A 20,422-nucleotide genomic window follows, 5' to 3' on the forward strand; every position below is an offset into this window, starting at 1 on the left:
TGTTGTAGTAATAATAATAGCCTTATATGGTTGTTGTGTGCTGGCTTTACAGACTTGTGGAAAATACTGATCTTGAGGAGGAAAAGGAGGGTTACCAGAAGAAGAAAGTGCTAACTTACAGACTTAAAGAAAAAAAAAATATATATATATATATATATATTTTATATTTATAATTTTTTTATACATAAATATAAGCTATGCTTTCTGTTAAGCTTGGAGAAGAAATGAAGGAATGCAGTTGCATTTAATAATGTGAATTGTTAGTGTTTAGTTATTAAGCAGTAGCAGTTCTTAAAACCTAGCAAGATATTGCATCAGCTTACAATCAATAAGATTACTGCAAGAGCTGGGGCTTGAAAATTGAGGTTTAAAAATGTATTACTCTTCCTTAGCAGCCGTTGACATTTGCTGTTCTTGTTCTAGTCAGCATTCAACAGTTAATCCTCCTCTAGTTGAGAAGGAGTAAGGAGTAGATGAGATCATATTTTAGAAAATTTTCATTTTAAATGGACAGCTGTTCAAATTTGATTAAGCTATTTGTTGGCTGGTTGTTTTTCTGTCAAGTAGAATACCTCATCTGATGGTGAAGTCCTTTCTTTAGAAAGGATGTACAGTACAGAACTTCCAGCCCCTGAAATAATTTAGCTGAAATCTTTATATGCTTGCAACAATTTAACTTTTAAATTCAAATATTAGGTTATTTAGCTTAAAGAGATTGTCAACACTTTATGGTTACCTATAAGCCTTCCTTGCTATCTTTGTGGGCTCTGTTGCAGGTGTGCACAATGCGTTCAGAGGAGAAATCCCTGCGGAACAAAGTTAACGAACTTGAGAAAATTAAAAGCCAGCTTGGTGAGGAGTTAGATATCAAACAGCGCACAATCCAGCAACTTAAAAAGGTTTTTTTTTTTAATTTTACTTGCTTTTCTTTGTTTAACCAATTTATTAATGAGGTAAGAAATTTTCCAAGCAACTAGGGGAAGCCTACAGAGATTGGGATAAAGTAAGATTAGCAGGCTGAAATGAATTTTCATGGATAAAAGATGTTGAAAGAACTTCTCATTGCAGGGTTTTGTCAACTTTAAATAGAACAATCTGTCTAGTAAATATGTACTTTATACCAGAAAATGCCCTGATTCTGATTTGAAGCATCTGAATGTGTTAGTTGAAAAGTCTCTCTAAACTTTTTTATTTAAGTGCTCCTTTATAGTGTATATAGAAAATCTATTTATTCCAGACTGTCTCAAACATTCTGCTTATTATTTACTAAAACACAATGAAAAACTTTCCAGACTGCTACTGATTTCCTTGTATGTGTACTTGTTTTTTCCATTCATTTTTCTCTAAATTTGCTTTCAATGTGATGTTTAGGAGCAGCTGAGTAATAAGAAGCTGGAAGAACTCTCCATGCAGTATGAGAAATCATGTAAAGGTCAGCAAAAGCCATTATTGTTCTGTTCTTAATGGATAGTATAATGAGTCATGTTATTAATCAGCTTGAAGAATCTTGTAGTAGTTATTTTTAAATGTTGTTTGAGAAACTCCAATTTGGACATTAAAATGTAAGAGTCAGGAACCAGATATTTATTGATTTATAATTATGAGATATATTTGAAAGCAAAGAAACAGATACTAAGAGTAAGAAATAAAAGTGCCAAGGGAAGTGTGATCTTTTTCAGTATCAATATGTTAAATCTTTTTTTTTAAAAGTTATTTGGGCAGGAGTTGCCATTTTAACAAAATCAAATATGGAAACATGAATCAGTACAATGATGGTACCTCTCCAGGCTTGAGAGAGATAGATATACTAGCTGAGCAATGGTGATTTTCTCAGATAATACAAGCAATAATGTGACCTACAGTAGTACTGAAACTCTCAACTAAGTCATGTTGATGAGAACATTAAAGAATTTCAGATAGAGGTATTTCAATGGAGATGCTCTGTTTCTTTCTAATACAGCTTTTGATCCAGGGTAGGGGGAAATATTTGTAGTGAGGGCACTTTGGGAGAGAATGGTGGGGAGTAGGAGAAAAAGGCTTAATTGCAAATTTATTCTGAAATATTCAGATCTGTGTGCAAAAGAAAAAATAATTGAAGATATGCGGATGACATTAGAAGAACAAGAACAGACTCAGATTGAACAGGATCAAGTGCTTGAAGCCAAATTAGAAGAGACAAACAGATTAGTTTCAGGTAAACTATTTCTACATCAAGGTAACAGGGAGGCAATAATTGTGGTTTTAATATATTGTGTTTTGCTGCAAACTGTTTGAAAAATCCATTTGTAATTGTTAACTGTTATTTAGGCATTAACTTTTGTAGTACAACAACAAATTTGTAATAGTTACGTTTCTGCTGTCCCTTTGTGGTTGTAGTGATAAATCCAAGTGATCTTAGTAGAAGGATGAGAGAGTGTGTGTGTGTGTGTGTGTGTGTGTGTGTGTGTGTGTGTGTGTATTTAAAACTATACACCATGTAATCTCATTTTGTATACTAACTAGAATTGGAAGCATGGAAGCAGAAATATAGAGAGCTGAAGAACCAGAGCAATAGTGACTGGCAGCAACAAGTACACAAAAGAGAGGAGAAAAACATAAATGCAAATAGTGAGGAATCAATAAAGCTGCAAGAAAAACTGAAGGTAAAATATGGTGACTTAATTCATAATTAGTTTAAAGCTGCAACTTTCATTTAAGAGGAGACTAAATCTAAATAGTTAGCTTCTGCCATTATATCCAAGAGCTAGGGCATGGTATGAAACATTCATATTGGTAAATGAAACTTCTTCTAAAAGCTGCTGTGCAGCTATGCAGCAAGGGCTGGATGTAGCATCACTGGTAATATATGAGGAATTGCATCACTGATACCCCCTATATAATGTGGAAAGCATCCTTCTTTATGTAATGCTAATGTGGACAATGCTGCCATAGCTGGGCTCCCCTATACAGTCGTCTGAACCAATTCTATTTTTTTCATTAAAGAACCAGTCTGTCACTGAGGTTTCCTGTGTGGTTATACACAGGCCACATATATTCTGTTAGTGGAATTTTTTTTTTTTTTGCTTCTGTCTTCCTGCATAACTTTATAATGTTTCTAATGACCAAAGCCAATGCCATCCTTCAAGCAGAAGGGAGAGTCTGCATAATGTTCATTGTCTCACAATATACCTATGCAATAAATGTACAGTATACTTGCACAATTTATTTGTAGAATATATGCAAGAAAGGAACACTAACTCAGAGCAACTGTGACTTCAGAAGATGTCTCTGACAAACCTGCTTTCTGTCAGATGCTTGGACAACTAAATACAACTCTCTCAAGATCATGGGCTTACTTTTTGACCTGAAAGCCCTCCTTGTTGGGCTGAGGAGCTACCTCTAATTCTCCTTGGGTAAAAAAGGTAGCTTTTTCCAAGTAGTGTCTCAGGGGCCATCTGCCTTATGTGGGAGAATATCTGACAAAAGATTTGATTGGTGGAAGTGGTGGGAGGGGGGGAAAGGAGGCAAAGTTGCTGTGGGTTGAAGTGACGTTCTCTGAGGTACACACTGTCTCTTCCTGTCATTCTTATTTCTGCCTCAGTACTGAAAGGCAAAAAATGCAGTGCAGTTTGTTTTCTAGCATATCCTATAAGGCAGCATAAGAGATTAGGAATTTGGAAGTTAAGAGGTTCTTTTTATCATTACTTCCTGTGTAACTTTCATAGAGCTCATGATATATCCAAAGCAATTATTTAGAAAAAATTCTATTCCATGAAGTCACCTCAGTCTGAATAAAAAGTGCTGAAAACTGTTAGCTTTTTTTAAATAGAGAAGAATAAGTAAAAACTTAATATTTGCACTTAGGAATATGCTGGAGTAAAACTGGGCTAGTATTTCCTCTGTCATTTTGAAACAAGTCCGTTTAATGGTAATCCAACTTTTAAGACTTCTTTTGCTTCAACTCTACCTCTGGTTTTATTTCTGATTTCTTTAAAATAGGAGTATGAGGAAAAGTATCAAACTGACAGAAAGAAGTGGCTTGAGGAAAAAATGGGACTCATAAGTCAAGTAAAAGAAGCTGAGAGTCATCGCAACAGAGAAATGAGAAAATTTGCTGAAGACAGAGAACGTCACGTAAAGCAACAAGTAGAAATTGTAAGTGATAGTGATGGGGACTTCTGCAGTGCTCTTGTGGGAGGTCTCAGGGAAGTCTTGTGTGAGTCTGTAGTGTAGAGCAAGTCTCATGTGAAGTGCTAACAGTATGGGTACTTGAAACTAACTGGCATTTGTCAAAGCCAAAACTCCCCTCATTTTCTCCCATGAGAGAGCCCAGATGAGATCTGCTCAGTATGAAAAATAGAGCAAGGGTCACAAAATGAAAAAGCTTAGTCCATAATAGAAGGTAACATGTCAGTTTTTCTGCAAGAATCTTTCCTTTCTATCCCATCACCTCACTAGGAGTTCTTGAAACCTTATCTTGTGTTTAAAATGCCAATAAGGAACCTACACTAAAAAAATACTGTCTAATGCAGCTAAGAAAGTATTCTTTTAAGAAACAAATCTTGTTTTGACTTTTCCAGAAATAAAAAACTAGACTAACTAGAAAATTTCTAAAAATAAAAGCCTTGTATTCTAAAAATATAGAAGCCTCTTTCTCCTCTAAAAGAAGAGAAAATGCAGGCAGAAGTTGGCAAAAAGACCCAGCTTTTCTCCCTATGTTTAATAAAAATATTTGGTCAAAATGCCACTGATTTTGCTCTCATATCACTTTCAAAGTAGTGTAACTGAGATTTTAATAACAAGGTTGGATACCTTGACTGTTCATGGGACTGTTGTGTCATGGTTTTAACATCTTAAACACATGAAATTGTTTTATGAATCTGTATAATCTCCAAAGCTATATGTGCATCTGGAAATAGTTGGCAGTGAATTTCTGGATCTGCAGCCAGTACAGGGCGATGTGAGTACTACTATTGCTTCGTCTCTGACTTTGCCTGACATTTTGTTAGTCATAGAATCGTAAAGCAAGCAAACAGGCTTGGAAGTTCCTGCCAAAAATTCTCTGCTTTTCGGAGAGTTTAATATAGATGTAGATTTGTTATGTGAAGCATGGTTTGCTTTTGCATATTCTTGGTGAAATTAGATCATTAGTTTTCCTACTGAATTGATACAGAGTCTATGTGGGCTTTAATTTTCAAGTTTACTAGTGGCTTTTTTTAAAGCCATAATATAATATTAACTATATGAGACCAAACAGTCAGGACAGTTCAGATAAAGTATGTAGGGAAAGGGTGTTCAATTCTAACCTATATTTTTCCTATTTAGGAAAGACTTACTGCACAGCTGGTAGAAAAGGACAGCAACCTTCAAAAGTGGCGTGAAGAAAGAGATAAATTAGTAGAAGCTTTAGAAATACAGCTCAGGACTCTGGCTTCTAGCACCACCCAAAAGGATAAAGAAATAGCAGAACTGAAACAGGCTGCATTAAAGGATTCGGGAAAGGTCAGCTTTGATTTTTGTTAACCATGATTGTTGCAAACACCGTATTCTTGCTCTTCTCATTTTGGCTGCATTTGTTTTGTTCTTAAACACTGTCATGCTGAAACTATTTGCAGCTAACTTAAAAAAGAAGAGCCTTATTTACGTTCTTTGGAAACTGAATTTGTAGTGGTGACTGATGTTCCAAAATGCTTAGTTGTTCAAATAATGCTTATAATCTATTTGATCCTTCAATTGCAAAGTTGGATGAGAAATCCTAGATGGACTTTTTTTTTGGTAGCTCCCAGAGCTACTCTGCCCCCAAGCTTGAATTGTCAGTGGGAAGTTTTCTCTGAGATTTCTTTGAGTGTTTCAGGGCTAGCAGTCAGAGTGACAGGAGAAGACAGATGGGGAAGACAGGAAAGAGGTTAAGGTGGGGGGGGAGGGGAATTCCACGAGTTAAATTTTTATTTTAATGTCCTGATGTTGCCAGGATTGGTAATATGAGAACTAGAGTTAAGGCTTCAAAATCTAAATATAAGACTAATTAGTTACTGTTTTGTGGTTGTTTTGGATTCAGCTTCTTTGGGGACAGATGCTCATAATATAAACAACCAGCACAGTTGCTGCCTTTTTCACCACACCAAGGACATCATGAATGAATGGGAGGAGAACTTGTTATTGCTTGAGGAAGAAGAATATGGAAGTAGATAAGCAGAGTAAAATAGAAAATGTTATGTTGCATCTTCCCATGCTTTTGTGTGACTTTTCTTCACTTTCCACAAGGACCCCATAAACACAGGGGATTAGCTGGCTTTTTGTTGGATAGTTTACTTGTTTAGTATGCGATTCTAAAACATATGCTACTGAATAGTTGTAGTGATGCTTCTATATGCTTTAATTTCTTTTTTCAATCATTCTTCAATTTGTGCTAATTTTAATATGTTTTAGGATAATGAAAATGTGATAGAGGAACTAAAAAGAGAGTTGGCAGACAAAGATGACATTATAAAAGAGTTGAAACAAAGCATTCACCAAGAAAATCTTCAGTCTTTAGCTGTACCATTGCCTAAAAAAGAACAAAATACAATGGATCAGTCTGTGTGCAGCAAAGAGGTATATTTATGACTAGTAAATATCTTCTATAAATGTAATGTAGTGTTAATAACTTTTTGTTGTACTGCCTCCTTGGTGTTTATTTCAGAGACGCTTCCAAAAATTAAAAAGAAAAATGTTTTTCCTAATACAATACTTTAAGTGTATCTTCTATTTTAAGTTGTGTTCTCTCTCATTTTTGCTGTGTAGTTTAGTTATGCAAGTATTAAGGGATTTCAGTTTAAAAATCTTTCATATTGCCTATAGTGTGGTAAAAGGAGTGGTTTTGTAATTAGAGACGCTAGACCATATTGGGATTCAGAAGAAAAAGACAGTATCTTGCATTCCACCTATAAAAAGTATCTGAAGGTTGTGCAGAGAGATCAACTCTGCATTTTTCCTGAACAAGAATTAAAAGTCTTGCAATTGTACTAAGACTTGTGATTCTGACTGCGCCCTTGTGTGTTGCTTGTATTTCAATATTTAATGAGGTAATTTTCCTGCTAAACTGAGTTAATACTGTGTGGCTCTGTTGCTAATTAATAATGAACAGGACTAAACATAGATGGCCTAACAACCCCTTCTTTAGCTACTGGGAGATGTAATTCTTCTTTTGCTCCAGAACTGGATTGAATGCTAAAATGCATTCATCTGTGTAGCTGCTGTCTACTACCAAAAATTCTGACTAGTTTCTTGCTTCTTCCTTAGTTCTGCCAGTGTTGTGTAGGCAAAGCTTGTGATGTATGAGACAGGACAGAACAGCTTTTGGAAAGCTGCTCTGTACAGCTTTATAATAGCTGCTAAGAGCACCAGCAGCCTATACATATGTGTAGCATGGAGACTAGTTGTGGGATCCTGTAAGGGCAGCTCTCTGTACTGCAGTGAGGAAGACTTATTACTCATCCTTTGTCTGTGTATCAAGGAAGAACTAGAAAATGATGATGGGAGATATCCCAGGTTCTTCCGGAGAAACAAAGGAGTTGTTACCTTAACCTGCTAAAAATGAATTATGGGGGTTGGACATAACAAGGCATCTGTACTGCTTTCTTGTAAGCATGATCTCTTTTCCTGGTCCTCTTTCTGGAAAGACCCATAAAAACTAAGAAACCTATTTTACCATATGTCCAGTTTACTGAATACTCTTCTGATGTCCTAGGTGCTTTGCTCTCCTATCAAAATTACCATATATTAAAAAAAGAAGGTAAAAGAATTGAGGAAAAACAGTCTGAGCACGTTTCAACATTGTGAAACATTGCAGCTTCTCAATCCTTTAAAATTGGGAAGTGTGAACTCCAATGTATACACTTCTCAGTCCTTGAGTTAAACTTGTCTAAATTAAACTTTAGTGTATAGGGAAACTTGTTTTCCACTGTACTTTCTAGGGTTTTTTAGTATTTTTCCCCTATGGATTTCAGTGCCAGTCTTGCTAGAGTCTTTAGGCCTGTGGTCTGGTTCAACCTTCAGAAAATCTGCTTGCCTTTTAGATAGGTTTCATGAATTCCAGAGACTCTAGTCACAGAAAAGCAAAAGATAACTTGTGAAGATAATGAGCAAGTGCAGTAGCTTTTTTCTCCAGCACTTCAGGCCTTTCTCCTTTCACTGTGCTGTCCTAGTAACTCCTCCCAGTACCAGAGCTTTGATTTGATTTGGTAACACAGGGCTCCATCCCTGCTCCCCAAGTAAAATGTCTCCATAGATGTCATCTCTGACAATGACAAGTACCATATGTATCAATGGAAGGTCAGGAAATTCCAAAATGAACTTTGAGGTATTTGGGAATACCTTGGAAAAACATCTTACTGACTGTTACAAACTAGATTATGATGCGCAGTATGAATGGCTGATATCCTATTCAGAAAGCAAAGGATTTTGGGGAAAATGGAAGAAGCAATTTCTGGGAAAAGTCTGTTCTGTAAGATGGTGATAATTTTGGTCAACGGAAAAAAATTGCTTTCTAAACCTTCGGTGTATCAGGGATATGCTCTTAATGACTACTGTGGAGAGTCATTACATTTACCAAAAACTTTTAAAGCAAGACAGACCTCTTCCAATAAGCTATATTATATCCTGGACCTGCAAAGGACTGTAGCTCATCAGGCGTTCTCCGCTGGTCCTGTTGATCCATTTCTGGTATCCAGATTGAGCTTACAAATTTCATTACTTCTTCCCTCTGGCTTGAGAAGAAAAGTTAATGGCTGTTGGACTTCCCCTTTGGTTAATCTCAGGTGTCCAAACCCATAAACCAGTATGGCTAAAAAGGTTTGTGGCCGATGTTTTCTTTTGCTCTTGCTTCCAGAAGATCTTTTATGCTAGTCATAGCTACAGAAGTAGTTTGTCTGAAGCTTTGTTCTGTTAGCTTTCTCATGAAACTTGTAAGCACCTGCAGATCAGTTTTATTGTTTGTCTGAACTTACCTAACTGGCTTTACTTTTCCTTCTTGCTTCTGTGACTGGATATTCATGGTTGCCTCATCTGTTATAAATGAGAAGCCAACCAGGAGCACGACAACTTTCTTGTTAATCTTCTTTCTCAACAACTTTTTACCTCACTGAATCTAAGCTCAGTGCAGGCATCAAGTGATGAAACAGGATAGAGTTGTTTGATTTAATCCTTTTTCTTGTAAAAGAAACAATTTGTTGCCCTGATTTTTGTTGAAAACGATTCAAGAATCATTGCTATAAAATTAGTGCTAGTCCTTCACAAGAATTCTTCTCACTAACTAAAGTACTTGTCTCAAGCCTGTAGCAATAATACTTGAATTCTACTGGTGAGTAGAATTACTTGTATGTTATAAATGAGGAAAGAGGCTGTTTATGGGATTATCGTATGAGGAAACTATTATGATGTTCTTCAAATAAATGCCATAAAGTTTTGGGGAAGTGGAATCCTTAAGAAGGATGTAGTGGTGTTAGATAAGAATCAGCTAAAATGATCAAAGGATGGGTCACTTCTGCCTTAAAAGGAGAGTAAAAAGCTGGCACTCCTCATTTTGGAGAGGTTAAGGCTACTGGAAGTGTATGACTGAGGTTTACAAAATCATGAAGGTCAGGGGTAAGCTGAAAGCAGAACTGTTCTTGCAGGATTTAGTAAAGGACTAGGGAGCACTCAGTGAAACTAACAGGAAATAATAATAATAAATAAATAAATAAAGTACTCATTATGCAGCAGCTAGTGGTCTTCTGGAGGTGGGTGGTGGAAGCAGGTAATGTCAGCAGGTATTAGACAAATTAACAGTAGGGAAATCCATAAACATTCATAAATGGACACTATAAGGATTAGGTGAAGGTATACCTTTTGACATTTCTAATGTGGTGCTTCTGGGTGCTGGGAGAATATGGAGAGAACAGACTATAGAAAGTAGCCACGTTCTTGTTAAAAAAAATCTCTGTCTACCACTCTTGGCAGAATACTGAACTAGATGGGCTACTGGTGAGACCTAATAGGGCCTCACCTCACCAATGGCCATATCCTCAATAGATGCAACTACAGTCTTAAAAATTTTGTTGTCTTTCAGCCTAGATGTTCCTTAGCTCTATGTGTTGGAGCTTTCATATTGAAACTTCTAGAACACTCAAAACATTTTAAGGTTTACCATCTAGCATAATCATTATTCAATCTAAATATTTACAATTTATGGAAAAACAGAGCAAAAGTAACCCTATAGCTGGACAAAGTATTCCAGTAAGATATGATAGAGTTAAAGACAATTATTCGTTATTTCGATGTCCTAGCAGTGCTGCTTTATTAGGTGAAACTGAGGTTGGTATACAACTTCAAATCTGGCTGTTTCCTGTAGTTGTGTGGATTTTGATAGATAATGATGGATAAGGATGTCTGTCACATTACCTGAACGATTCTGAAGCTTTATTCTGCTTATCCCTTTCTGGCTGCTGGGAAGAACAGTTAAATCACTTGATTTAGTCGCTTTTGGTAGAAACAAAATATGTAGAAAAAATAATCATATGATTAACTTTATCTGACTTTAACTATGTGCTGTTGGAAACACATCTTTCAGTGATGCTTATGAAGCAGTTGATTGTTAGATGAGAATCACCTGGAAAAAGTACTTATAAAGCAATTCAAATGGGCAAGCCACAGCAGGACAAATTCAATTTGCTTTCTTCTGTTGCAGGATTCCTGTGTGTGGTGTTGTTGGCTAATGACTCTAACCATTCTTACAACTTTTGAATTGCAAACTCTTTCATGCAATAGCATTTATAAAGAAAAATATTTCTATTAACCAACTCTCTAGTCCTTGGGGATGGTGGTGGTGGTACCCCCACTCAGAATCCCAGCAGAGCCTGTTGAAGAGGGTGACAGCCTTTGACTTTCTTTGTGTTCTTGGTTTGAGAAGAGGAAGGTCTCAGCACTCTGCAGGGTGAACCAGCATAAGAAGCAACAACAGCTAGTCTGTGTTTGAGATGCTACCAGCAGTAGTAGCAGCCACCTGCCACCCCCTCCCAGAGCAGTAGACTAACTTCAGCATTGTATCCAAGCAGCTACTGAATTCACTTTGTATGCTTGTGAGCAGCTGTGCTGCTGCCATGGAGAAGCAGGAGCCAGGGAGGCTACCACTCCAACTCTTTCTGCTAAGAGAAACAGGGTTATGTGGATGGTGGACAGCAAGTGCTGCTGGGAAAGAGTTGTGCAAACTGACCTTTCCATTCCACTCCCACCATGTAGTTCTTCTGGTTGTCAGCTGGAATAAGAGGAGGTCTTCAGCTTGTTCAGGCTATGTTGCTGCCTGAAAGCCTTCTCTCTATCTCCAAAGAAAAGGTAGTGATATAGAAGTCTCTCACAGGTTGAATTTGGCTTGTAGTTTGACAACTAGACTGTTATCTACATAATTAACATCCCTAATGTAGAAGGGGAAGGGTGAGCTCTCCTAAAATAGGCTGAAGAAGAGTTAAACTTGTCTGTCAAAATAGCTCCTGCCCAGATCCTGAGGAACAGCAGTGCTGAGCAGAAAATCATGTTAATTCTATCAATTGACAATCATGTCAATTTTAGCTGTGTAAAGTGTGACTAGGTGTGTCCTTGAAAAATGGCTGGGAAACAAGGCACCAGGTTGAATTCAGCTTGGAAAAATTAAGTTCTGCGGTCATACTCAGAAATGTTAATTTTGTTAAATTTTAACAAAAATAAAGTTTTAGAAAATAAGGCTTAACTCTGCTGTAATTGAAGATTTTCCCACTTATATTACAAGTCTTGCATAAGCTGATAGCTGGAAAACATAATGCTTGCTTTATGTACGTTTCCCCACCTTTTTCCTCAAACTTATTTTAAAAGTTGTTTTTATTAAATTTTCTGTATGCTTGCAGAGCCATTCAGACATCGTCCTTGATTCTTCTGAAGTGTCCACAGACAACGGAAGAACTAGTCGGTTCCCAAAGCCAGAGATGGAAATCCAGTTCACACCTCTGCAACCTAATAAGATAGAGGTGAAGCATCAGGGCAGCACCTTGCCAGTAACAGTTAAAATGCCCAAACCAAGAAGGAAAAGAAAGAGTGAAGAGATGGATGAGGTATGATGTAAACCAATGACAAAGTCTGTTGTGCAGTTTTTCAATGTATTATTGTGATAGTTTTTGTTAGAATCGTACATTTTTTTCTGGTCTTCACCAGATTCACTAAGGATTTGTCAAGTATATATTTAAAGCCCCTTTTTCCCCAGAAGTGATGAATCTCTGGTCTGTGTTGAATATGGCCAGGGACTTGAATTTATCCAGACTTTGGCCTCCTCTCCCTGACTTGCACTTTCTCACTGCCTTCTACACTGTTCTCTCCCTAGGAGTAACCATTTTCTCCTGTCTGCTGCTCTGATCTGTGGGATCATGGATCAATTCTATAGGATTGTTTATTTTGCCTTAGGCAATTACTGGTATCAGTTACAAACTTATACTGTTATCAGTAGGTATGGGTATCGGCTATCATGCTTGAAATCTCTCACTTCTTCTCTGAAAAGCTGTAGGCACAAATCATCTTTATTGACTTCCTGATCACTGGCTTTCTATGTTCATCTGATGTATTCGAGTATATCTTTTGATGGAATTATCAATGTGCAGTCTTGCTTCACGTGGATCTTGCAAGAAAAGTTTGTTATATACAAAGATGACATCACATCCCAAGATAGAAATGTCTTATACTGACAGCTTAACAATGGTACTATGCTACCAACCTGTTCTTGTAGCTGTCACCATAAATCTGAAATTGTATTTAGATTTGAGTGACTTTCAACTTGTATGTTCACTTGTCAAATATCTCTAAGCTGAAAGCATAGCAAATGATGGAGAGAGAAAATAGCAAATTTCAGAATGGTTTACCTACAGTTATTTCTAGTTTCCTGTCTTTCACAAGATTGTTCAGCATTTGATTCAGATTTGGATAGTTTCCTCTATCCAGTATCAACCAATACCTCTCTACTGTAAGCCCATGGCATTTAAACCATGTCTTCTGCTATGATATAATCATTATTCTTTCTGGAACAATAATAGCAATGCTAATATTTGTCATATATATGTTTTCTTAGGATTTCGTGAAAAGTGAAAATAAGAAAAATGAGAAATCTGCTATGGCTATTAATTCACCTTCTACAAGCAACACGAAAATGGTTTGATCTTCTGCTATTTTTATAGCTAGTTCGGCTTTTTTTCTAAAGATGGATATGTGAAAGTAGCACACATTTGTACTCAGCAGTATCTTATCTTTATCCATGTACTTAGGATGGAGTCCTTAAACACTTATGTTATCTTTCTGTTAAACTCTCTAAGCTAACTGAAGATATTAAGTATGTATTTGACAAGAATATATACTAGCAGTTGTGTATAATGATTCAAGTGGAAGTTGCATACCAGATAGCTATGAAGACAAGTTTGACCATATTATGAGGGTATGTGCTGTTGTAGGTGATGCCTTTCAATAAAGTTAAGGCTATATCATCCATATGCACAAAATGAGGATGTTTTTAAGCCTTAGCAATGTCCTGGGCAAATTCAGAGAGTAGGTAGTAGATCTCCCTGTCAGTAATCCTCCTATTTTATTTATAAGTAGAAGAGTTTGTGTAATGAAATACTCTGCATCTTGGAATCCTTTTTTAAGAAACTTTACTTGTAGTTTCATATATTACTCATGCCCTTAAATGTCATTTATCAAATTTTGAGGGACTTCTAACTTTTTTTTTCCTGGGTGTGAAAAGAGATTCTCTAAATTGCTGTTGTCTTGTCATTAGTATAATGAACAGAGGTGTCAGTAGCAAAATTCAAAATGTCAGCTTGAAAACAATATTTAAGTTAAAGTCAAAACTGAATTAAACTCAAAGATAGTCAAATTTCTGCTTAAATAATGATCTCGTATTTCTGTTTAGATGTCTACCACACAGTCATTTAGAAAAGAATACCAATTAAGAAAGCACGAATCTACTTCAAGTACAAAGTCAGCTAGAAAGAAGGATGGAACCCTACAAAAAATTGGAGATTTTTTCCAAAGTTCTCCTACTATTATTCATTCTAAAGGTTTGTACAGAGAAATGTTCCCCCACCACCATGTTTTCTTCTGAGCTTTGCAGAAAGACTTGTAACTACTATAACCATTTATATGTAGCTAAAGACTATGTCTGTTGTATGAAGTTGTTCATGAAATGATATCTGAACTGGGGCCTGTTACATCAGATCTTGCAGAGTAGAAAAGGCTGTCTTGGCTTCACAGAGCTCATGATTTTGAGCTTTAGGTTAAGTGAAGAAGGTAAACTAGGTGGGATGAGAGGATGCAGTGAGAGATGTATGTGTATAAATTCAACATAACAGCAATGGTAACTGATGTTAATTTCAAAATGTCTGAGTTATTTTGTTCTTTCTTACATTGAAACAATTAAAGAAAATTTCAAGGAAACTTTTGCTACTGGTATAAAAATCAAGAACTGAATCCAAACCCCACATCATATCTTCTTCTATAAGCAATCTCTTCCCCCACTTGGTTTCTGTGGAAGCTATATTAGTCATTTTTGATATGTGCATGTGGGAGGGGAAAGATTAGCAAGATTTTGAAACACAGAAATACAGAATTTGAAATCTGGTATCTCACAAAAATATTTGGAAAACTTTTATCAACTGACTGTAAGGCAGTTAATGGATTTATTATGTTTAAGCGTAGCCTTGGGAAGTGTAATTGCTAGGACTTTCCACTGAGGAATATATTTTTATTCTTCCCTGCGGTAGCATATGGATTCTGAGTTACTGGGATTTTAAATAAATAAAGGGGGTGGTGTGAGGTGGGGCAGAGGGCACAAGGCATCTCCAGAGTTAAATTCTAAAAGACATTGTTATTTGGTTAGTTAAAACCAGGTCAGTCAGCATTCTCTGTAGATACTAAAAATTAGTATCTCTGTACCAACTTCAGAACTTGCTACAGGAGTGCATGGCACCTTTTGCTGTCAGATAGCCTATACAATGATAGTGGAATTTTGAGAAGTTTTCAGGTTTGTCAGATATGGTCAATGAGGACTGTGCATCATTCTCAATGGAAACCAAATTCAGACAACTCAAACTTTCACCCTGGAAATACTTAATTCCAGCAAACAAGTCACAGCCAAAAAAAAAAAAAAAAAAAAAAAAAAAAAAAAAAACTTCTTGTAACCCTTATTCCCACATCCTTAACTTCTTTGCCTGTTCCCATAGCTTAGTATTGTTAGGGTTTTCTTCTTTCCATCTAGTTCATAATACACACTCTTCTTATTAGAAATCTAGTCTGAAGCTATACAAATATATAGAGAAAATTGACTCCACCCTTCACTTCTGTCAGCACAGAGGTGTTAAGCCCATTGTTCAGCTCCTGTTGAGGCATCTAACTTCAAATAAAATCAGTACCCTAATTGATTTGATGTGCTGTTTGAATGTGCCCCTTAAAGGTTTGCATCTGATGCTATAGAATGCTTTTTCAGAACAGATCTCAGATTCCATAGCAGTATGGTCTCAGCGACAGCCAAATACCACTTCTGAATTCTTATATTTAAACTTTATTCAACATCTCTTGAAACAAGATTTACTTAAAAACTTGTTTAATCTTATTCATTTGTTTTGGGGCTCACAAGACCAGTAAGATACTGATTTATAATACAATTTTTCTTCTAGCAAAGAAACTGATTGCGACGATAAGCTCTCCTAAGTCTGCAGAACCAGAAAGTCTCAAAGAAAATGAGATTAAGCCAAAGCGAGCCAAGAGAAAGCTGTATTCAACTGACATTTCCAGTCCTCTAGATATCCCTGCTTCTTCGGTAAGTGATTACAGTTTACTGTTTGATGTAATGTGAAATAAGTATTTCTGCAATTTTGGCTCAAAATAAACAATTAGGGGGACAGAACAAATCGGAAAGTCTAATCGGTTTGAGAAGGGGGTTGAAAATAGTGACTTATTTCTTGATTCTGCCTAGCCTTTCTTTTTGGTCTTACAACCTTGCTGTTTTATTTTTCTCCGTGTTTCGGCTATCTTCTCTGTAGCTGTTTGACTCCTGGCTTACTGTATAAATGATATAGCAATCCTGGAGATATCTTTCTGAATTTGGATGCATAGCTATTTTAGCTGTGGTATGCAGGGATTTTTTTTCCTCTGCTACAGTAGTTGAATCATAACTTATTTGTTGTTCCAGCAGATAGTATTTATTTAAGTGTAGCATAAAGGGAAAATAGAAATAGAAACTGCAAGTGAACCATTGACTGGGGACTGCATGTGTGAAACACTAAAGATGAAATTTCTGTGCACACAATTAACTTTGCAAGGAAAATGAGTACCTGAGGTAGTCCCAAAGTCTGTTTATACCTGGATGATCTTTGGATTACTTTAGGATGTGGATACATCTGTGTTTCTCCAGAGCACTGTTCAGACAGCCTTCTGGATATGCTTAAACTATGCTGTGCTGCCTAAGCCAGCCTCTAAAGGGTTTTACATGCCAGGGCTTGAAGTGGAGTTACTGAAGTGCAGTTTCATGGCTTTGTCAGTAGGTCTGGTGCTGAGAGGACTCCTGCTCTGTTAGAACTACATCTCTTTATTCTGTTCAAGCCTTTCTTCCCTTCGCTATAGCAAGCTTTTGCCTGTGCTAAGATATCCCATTGACTTTTTTCTGTAAGTTGTATGAGTGGAGACAGAATCCAGAATGCTGAGTGTCCACGAGCAGGAAACAAGACACAAATGCAGACAAAGGCTGAGAAGCACAGGTGTGAAAGGAAAAGTGAGAGAGACTGAATCCTGAAAAAGTCAAAGAAAGATGAAGGAATTTAAGCTAAAAATAGACTTTCTAAATACTTCCTGTTTCATAAAATTAGTATCAGAGTTTAGAAGAGAAAGTAGCTTTTAGATTAGCTTTTTCCTAACAATTTTGGACACTACATAAGCTAAATTTGATATATTCTCAGTAACTGATCACTTAATTTATGAATTAATTTCATGCTGTGCACTGAAAATGTTCTATGCATCCTATGGGCCTTCATTTAAAAGGTAATAGGCAGCTTTCATTCACAAACAGCTTATGGGAAAAATCGTGTAGTTAGACACTTCTAGACCCATGTAACTAATAGAGTGACTGTTTAATATGCAAAGTTGCATGCCAGGCATTTCTGAGGAAAAGGTGAGTAACCTTTGAAATATCTTTTTCAGATTTTCATGGAACAGAAAGAAAAGGAAAGCGATCACCTAATCATCAAGCGACGTCTACGATCAAAAACAGCTAAATAATCATGTAAAAGCATGTTTACTTTTCCTAGTTAGATGTATATCTATTCTGTTATTTCAGCTGATTGTACATAGGAAACCATACATACTTCATCATGCTCCTAAGCCTGTGTATAGATGTACAGATTATTTCTGATGTTTTCAAATTCTGACTCCATTAAAGCTGAAATATAGTTCAAGAAAGCCTGTGTCTGAATCTTTCTTTTCTTTTTTGGACTGGTATCTTTTGAGATGTTCATTATTTTCCCATTGTACAGTAAGAATTATGCCTATACAAAATGATTTAAGTTGCTTTTTAAATAGCCAGTCTACTTACCATAACTTTAAGAGTGGGGAAAAAAAGAGCAGACATTAAAACACTTGTTTATCCTTAAATTTTAGAAAAAGACTTAAATATGCTGTGCAGGGAGAAAATTAAGAAATTGGCACTAAGGGGAGAAATGTGACATGTTTTCCATTATCATTTGTGTGGTTTTTAACTGTCTTATTCTTCTAAAAATAAATAATTTATAAGCCTAAAGCTTTTTCTTTAGGGATTATACTGTCTCTAAATTATAATTTGCTATCTTAAGTGACCCACTCTGGGGTAGCCACTTGACAGTTCATTCTAGACCCAGTAAGGTTAGATTCTTACCTCTAGAACTGATTCGATGACTTTCACCCACTTAATAGTCATAAGTTCTTCTCTTTGACTGTTTTTGTGTATTGTCTTTGGTGTGATTAGAAAAAGAAATTCAGCACGACTCGTTATACCTGCCATGAACATTAGAGAGATTAAAAATTGGTTCTCTTGAAAATAAGATGTAACCTTTTAAATGACTGTTGTAGTTTAGCCTTAACTGATAAGGTACCTTTCCTAGTGTAAATTGATGGAAAAAGGATCATCTGTCACTTTGGTAGAAATAGTTTTGCTTTAATTCTTGTGATTATAGTTGTGTGGACAAAGATGCTGTCAGTTCAGCGGCAGCAAACTGATACGGTTTTTCTAATGTATGTTGAGCGTGAGATGTCCCTACAAAAGGACAATGCTTAGTTCAGTTCTGTAGATTCTAGCTAGATAAGATCAGGTTGCAATACCAAGTTGCTTTTCTAGCTTCTAGACTGTAAAAAAGTTGCACCTCTAAGCAATACTTTCTCTTATCTTCTCCTTACTGTTGCAGACTGAAGAAAGATTGGTGCTTTGCTTTCTCAAATATGAAGGTGGCAAAGTGAGCCTTTCACTCACAAATTCACAAATTACATTCAGCTTTTCCAAAGCTTCAGTTTTGTTTTCTTCGTTCTGTAGGTGTGAATGGGGATTTAGGTTTCTTTTTCATTGGCTTCAAATCTCATGCTTTGTGTTGCCACCTTCTCTTCCCCCTTTTTTCTAATAGGAAAAAGTGGAACCTGGGAGATGGTTGGATCATTCTACTTCCTAAATAAAATGAATGTATTGTCATTAGTTTCTCCCGAGGTAGGATTTTATACCTGGAAACCTGTGTCCCTCTACAGACTTTCTGTTTTCTGCTATCTGTAGTCCAGATATCTGGACCAGTCTCTTCCAAGACTACAGAAGAGCACAGCACTGAGGATTCTTATCTGATGTAGGTAAAAGTTACTCATTTTACTCAAGTGTCACACTTGGAGATATATAGCTTCACCTGGTAGATTGACTATAATAGTCTTATACATTGGCTTATACAATAATGCTTTCCATATTTATTTTTCTGTCTCCTAACATTTTGTCTGCTTTTTTTCCACATTCAGATGTTCTCCATCAGCTGTTCATCTTGACCCTAACTTGTTTTTCTGAATAGTTTCAGTTAATTTTAGCACCCATCAGTGTGTGCATGTTTAGCTGGATTGTTCCTTCCATTGTGAATAACCTTGCACGTGCCTGCAGTGAAATCCATATGCCATCATGTTGCCTTGAATGACAGTTTGATTGCTTATCATTAAATCATCAAATGGGCTTATGGCTCTTGTTTAGCAGAAAACCATTTGCAAGGTAAATGCAGGATAGAAAAGATGCTCAATTACTTGATTGTTTCATGTATGATTTCTTTATTGATTCAAATGTATGGAAAGTGATAGAAATATCTTCAACCATTTGATGTCTCTATTAAACTGCTGATTGATAGTGTTTGTTCCTCTCCCTATCAAATATAAAATTTCATAGTTCCAAACAGTTGATGCTTCTGTGAAATTTTATGGGTAAGTAAATGGCAAGTGACAAACCTTTAAAAGACTTTATTTTAATGAATTGCTCTGGTAAATTGCAATTTATTTTCAAGTCATCTCTGCAGCTGACTAGAATCCATCAACTTAGTCAAGCTACCAGGCTATTCAAAAGTACTGCTTTATTTCACTATCCATGGTGTTGATTTTTGTAAAATCTTGTATTTACTACTTAAAGTTCATCAGTTTTGCAGAGTTATTTGTAGGCTGTATGAGAAACTGTTTTTTCTGGAGGTCATTTTAATGTTTTTGGTACGACCACTGACAGGACCGAACATTAGAGTAGCTATACACACAATTTTTTTGTCTTTTGTCTTTTTCACTGTATTTTAGGGTTTTTTCAGTCCTTAGGGTAGCCTTTACATTTGCAAGAACTGCACTGAATTAATTTGCTTCAGAAGTGTAGGTTTGGTTACCAAACTCCATGATTATAGATTTTAATACATACAGAAGTAAATTATGTTCCCTTTGCATCAGTCAAGGGATTGTGATTTTTGTACTTCCTGCAGTTCTTGGAGGTTGAACCTATACTTCACTAGCCTAGGAAGTGAGTCATGCTTTGTGCATCATCTTTGTCCATGTTGGCAAGAATCCAGTGGTGCGGTGTGGACTTCAATCCCTCCCTGTTCTCTTCAGACCTTCCTTGGTGATAAGAAGGTGTACCCCTCGCAGTGTTGCGTGATGCATATACTACCACACATCACTGGCTGAATGGGAGGGGACTATACATGGACTTGGGTCATGCAAGGCTGGTATCCCGAGAGAGTTCAAATACTGTGAAGGAAGCCCTCCTGGGGTAGCAGCAGCAATTTCCACAGGCCTTTCCTAAACTTGAGTGAGTCTAGCTTCTGGAACTATTTGGAATAGGACGATTTAGTTTGGTATCTTTTCCATATATTGAAAATTTTTGATACTGAGAAGAAAATTTTCTTTT

General features: G+C 36.4%; 1 protein-coding gene across 1 annotated transcript in view; it reads left to right on the plus strand.

The window, feature by feature from the left end:
* The window catches only part of KIF20B (kinesin family member 20B), a 45,287-nt gene extending 27,833 nt beyond the window's left edge, over positions 1 to 17,454 (plus strand). Inside the window, exons 22-33 of the mRNA XM_026094109.2 lie at positions 777 to 899; positions 1,372 to 1,432; positions 2,069 to 2,194; positions 2,503 to 2,642; positions 3,979 to 4,134; positions 5,305 to 5,481; positions 6,409 to 6,573; positions 11,874 to 12,077; positions 13,082 to 13,162; positions 13,916 to 14,063; positions 15,678 to 15,820; positions 17,197 to 17,454. Coding sequence (XP_025949894.2) covers positions 777 to 899; positions 1,372 to 1,432; positions 2,069 to 2,194; positions 2,503 to 2,642; positions 3,979 to 4,134; positions 5,305 to 5,481; positions 6,409 to 6,573; positions 11,874 to 12,077; positions 13,082 to 13,162; positions 13,916 to 14,063; positions 15,678 to 15,820; positions 17,197 to 17,274 — 1,602 coding nt within the window. The 3' untranslated portion in view covers positions 17,275 to 17,454. The remainder of the gene's footprint in view (positions 1 to 776; positions 900 to 1,371; positions 1,433 to 2,068; positions 2,195 to 2,502; positions 2,643 to 3,978; positions 4,135 to 5,304; positions 5,482 to 6,408; positions 6,574 to 11,873; positions 12,078 to 13,081; positions 13,163 to 13,915; positions 14,064 to 15,677; positions 15,821 to 17,196) is intronic.
* The last annotated feature ends 2,968 nt before the right edge of the window (positions 17,455 to 20,422 follow it).

Source organism: Dromaius novaehollandiae, chromosome 6 (genome assembly GCF_036370855.1).
Source record: "Dromaius novaehollandiae isolate bDroNov1 chromosome 6, bDroNov1.hap1, whole genome shotgun sequence".
Lineage (NCBI taxonomy): Eukaryota > Metazoa > Chordata > Aves > Casuariiformes > Dromaiidae > Dromaius > Dromaius novaehollandiae.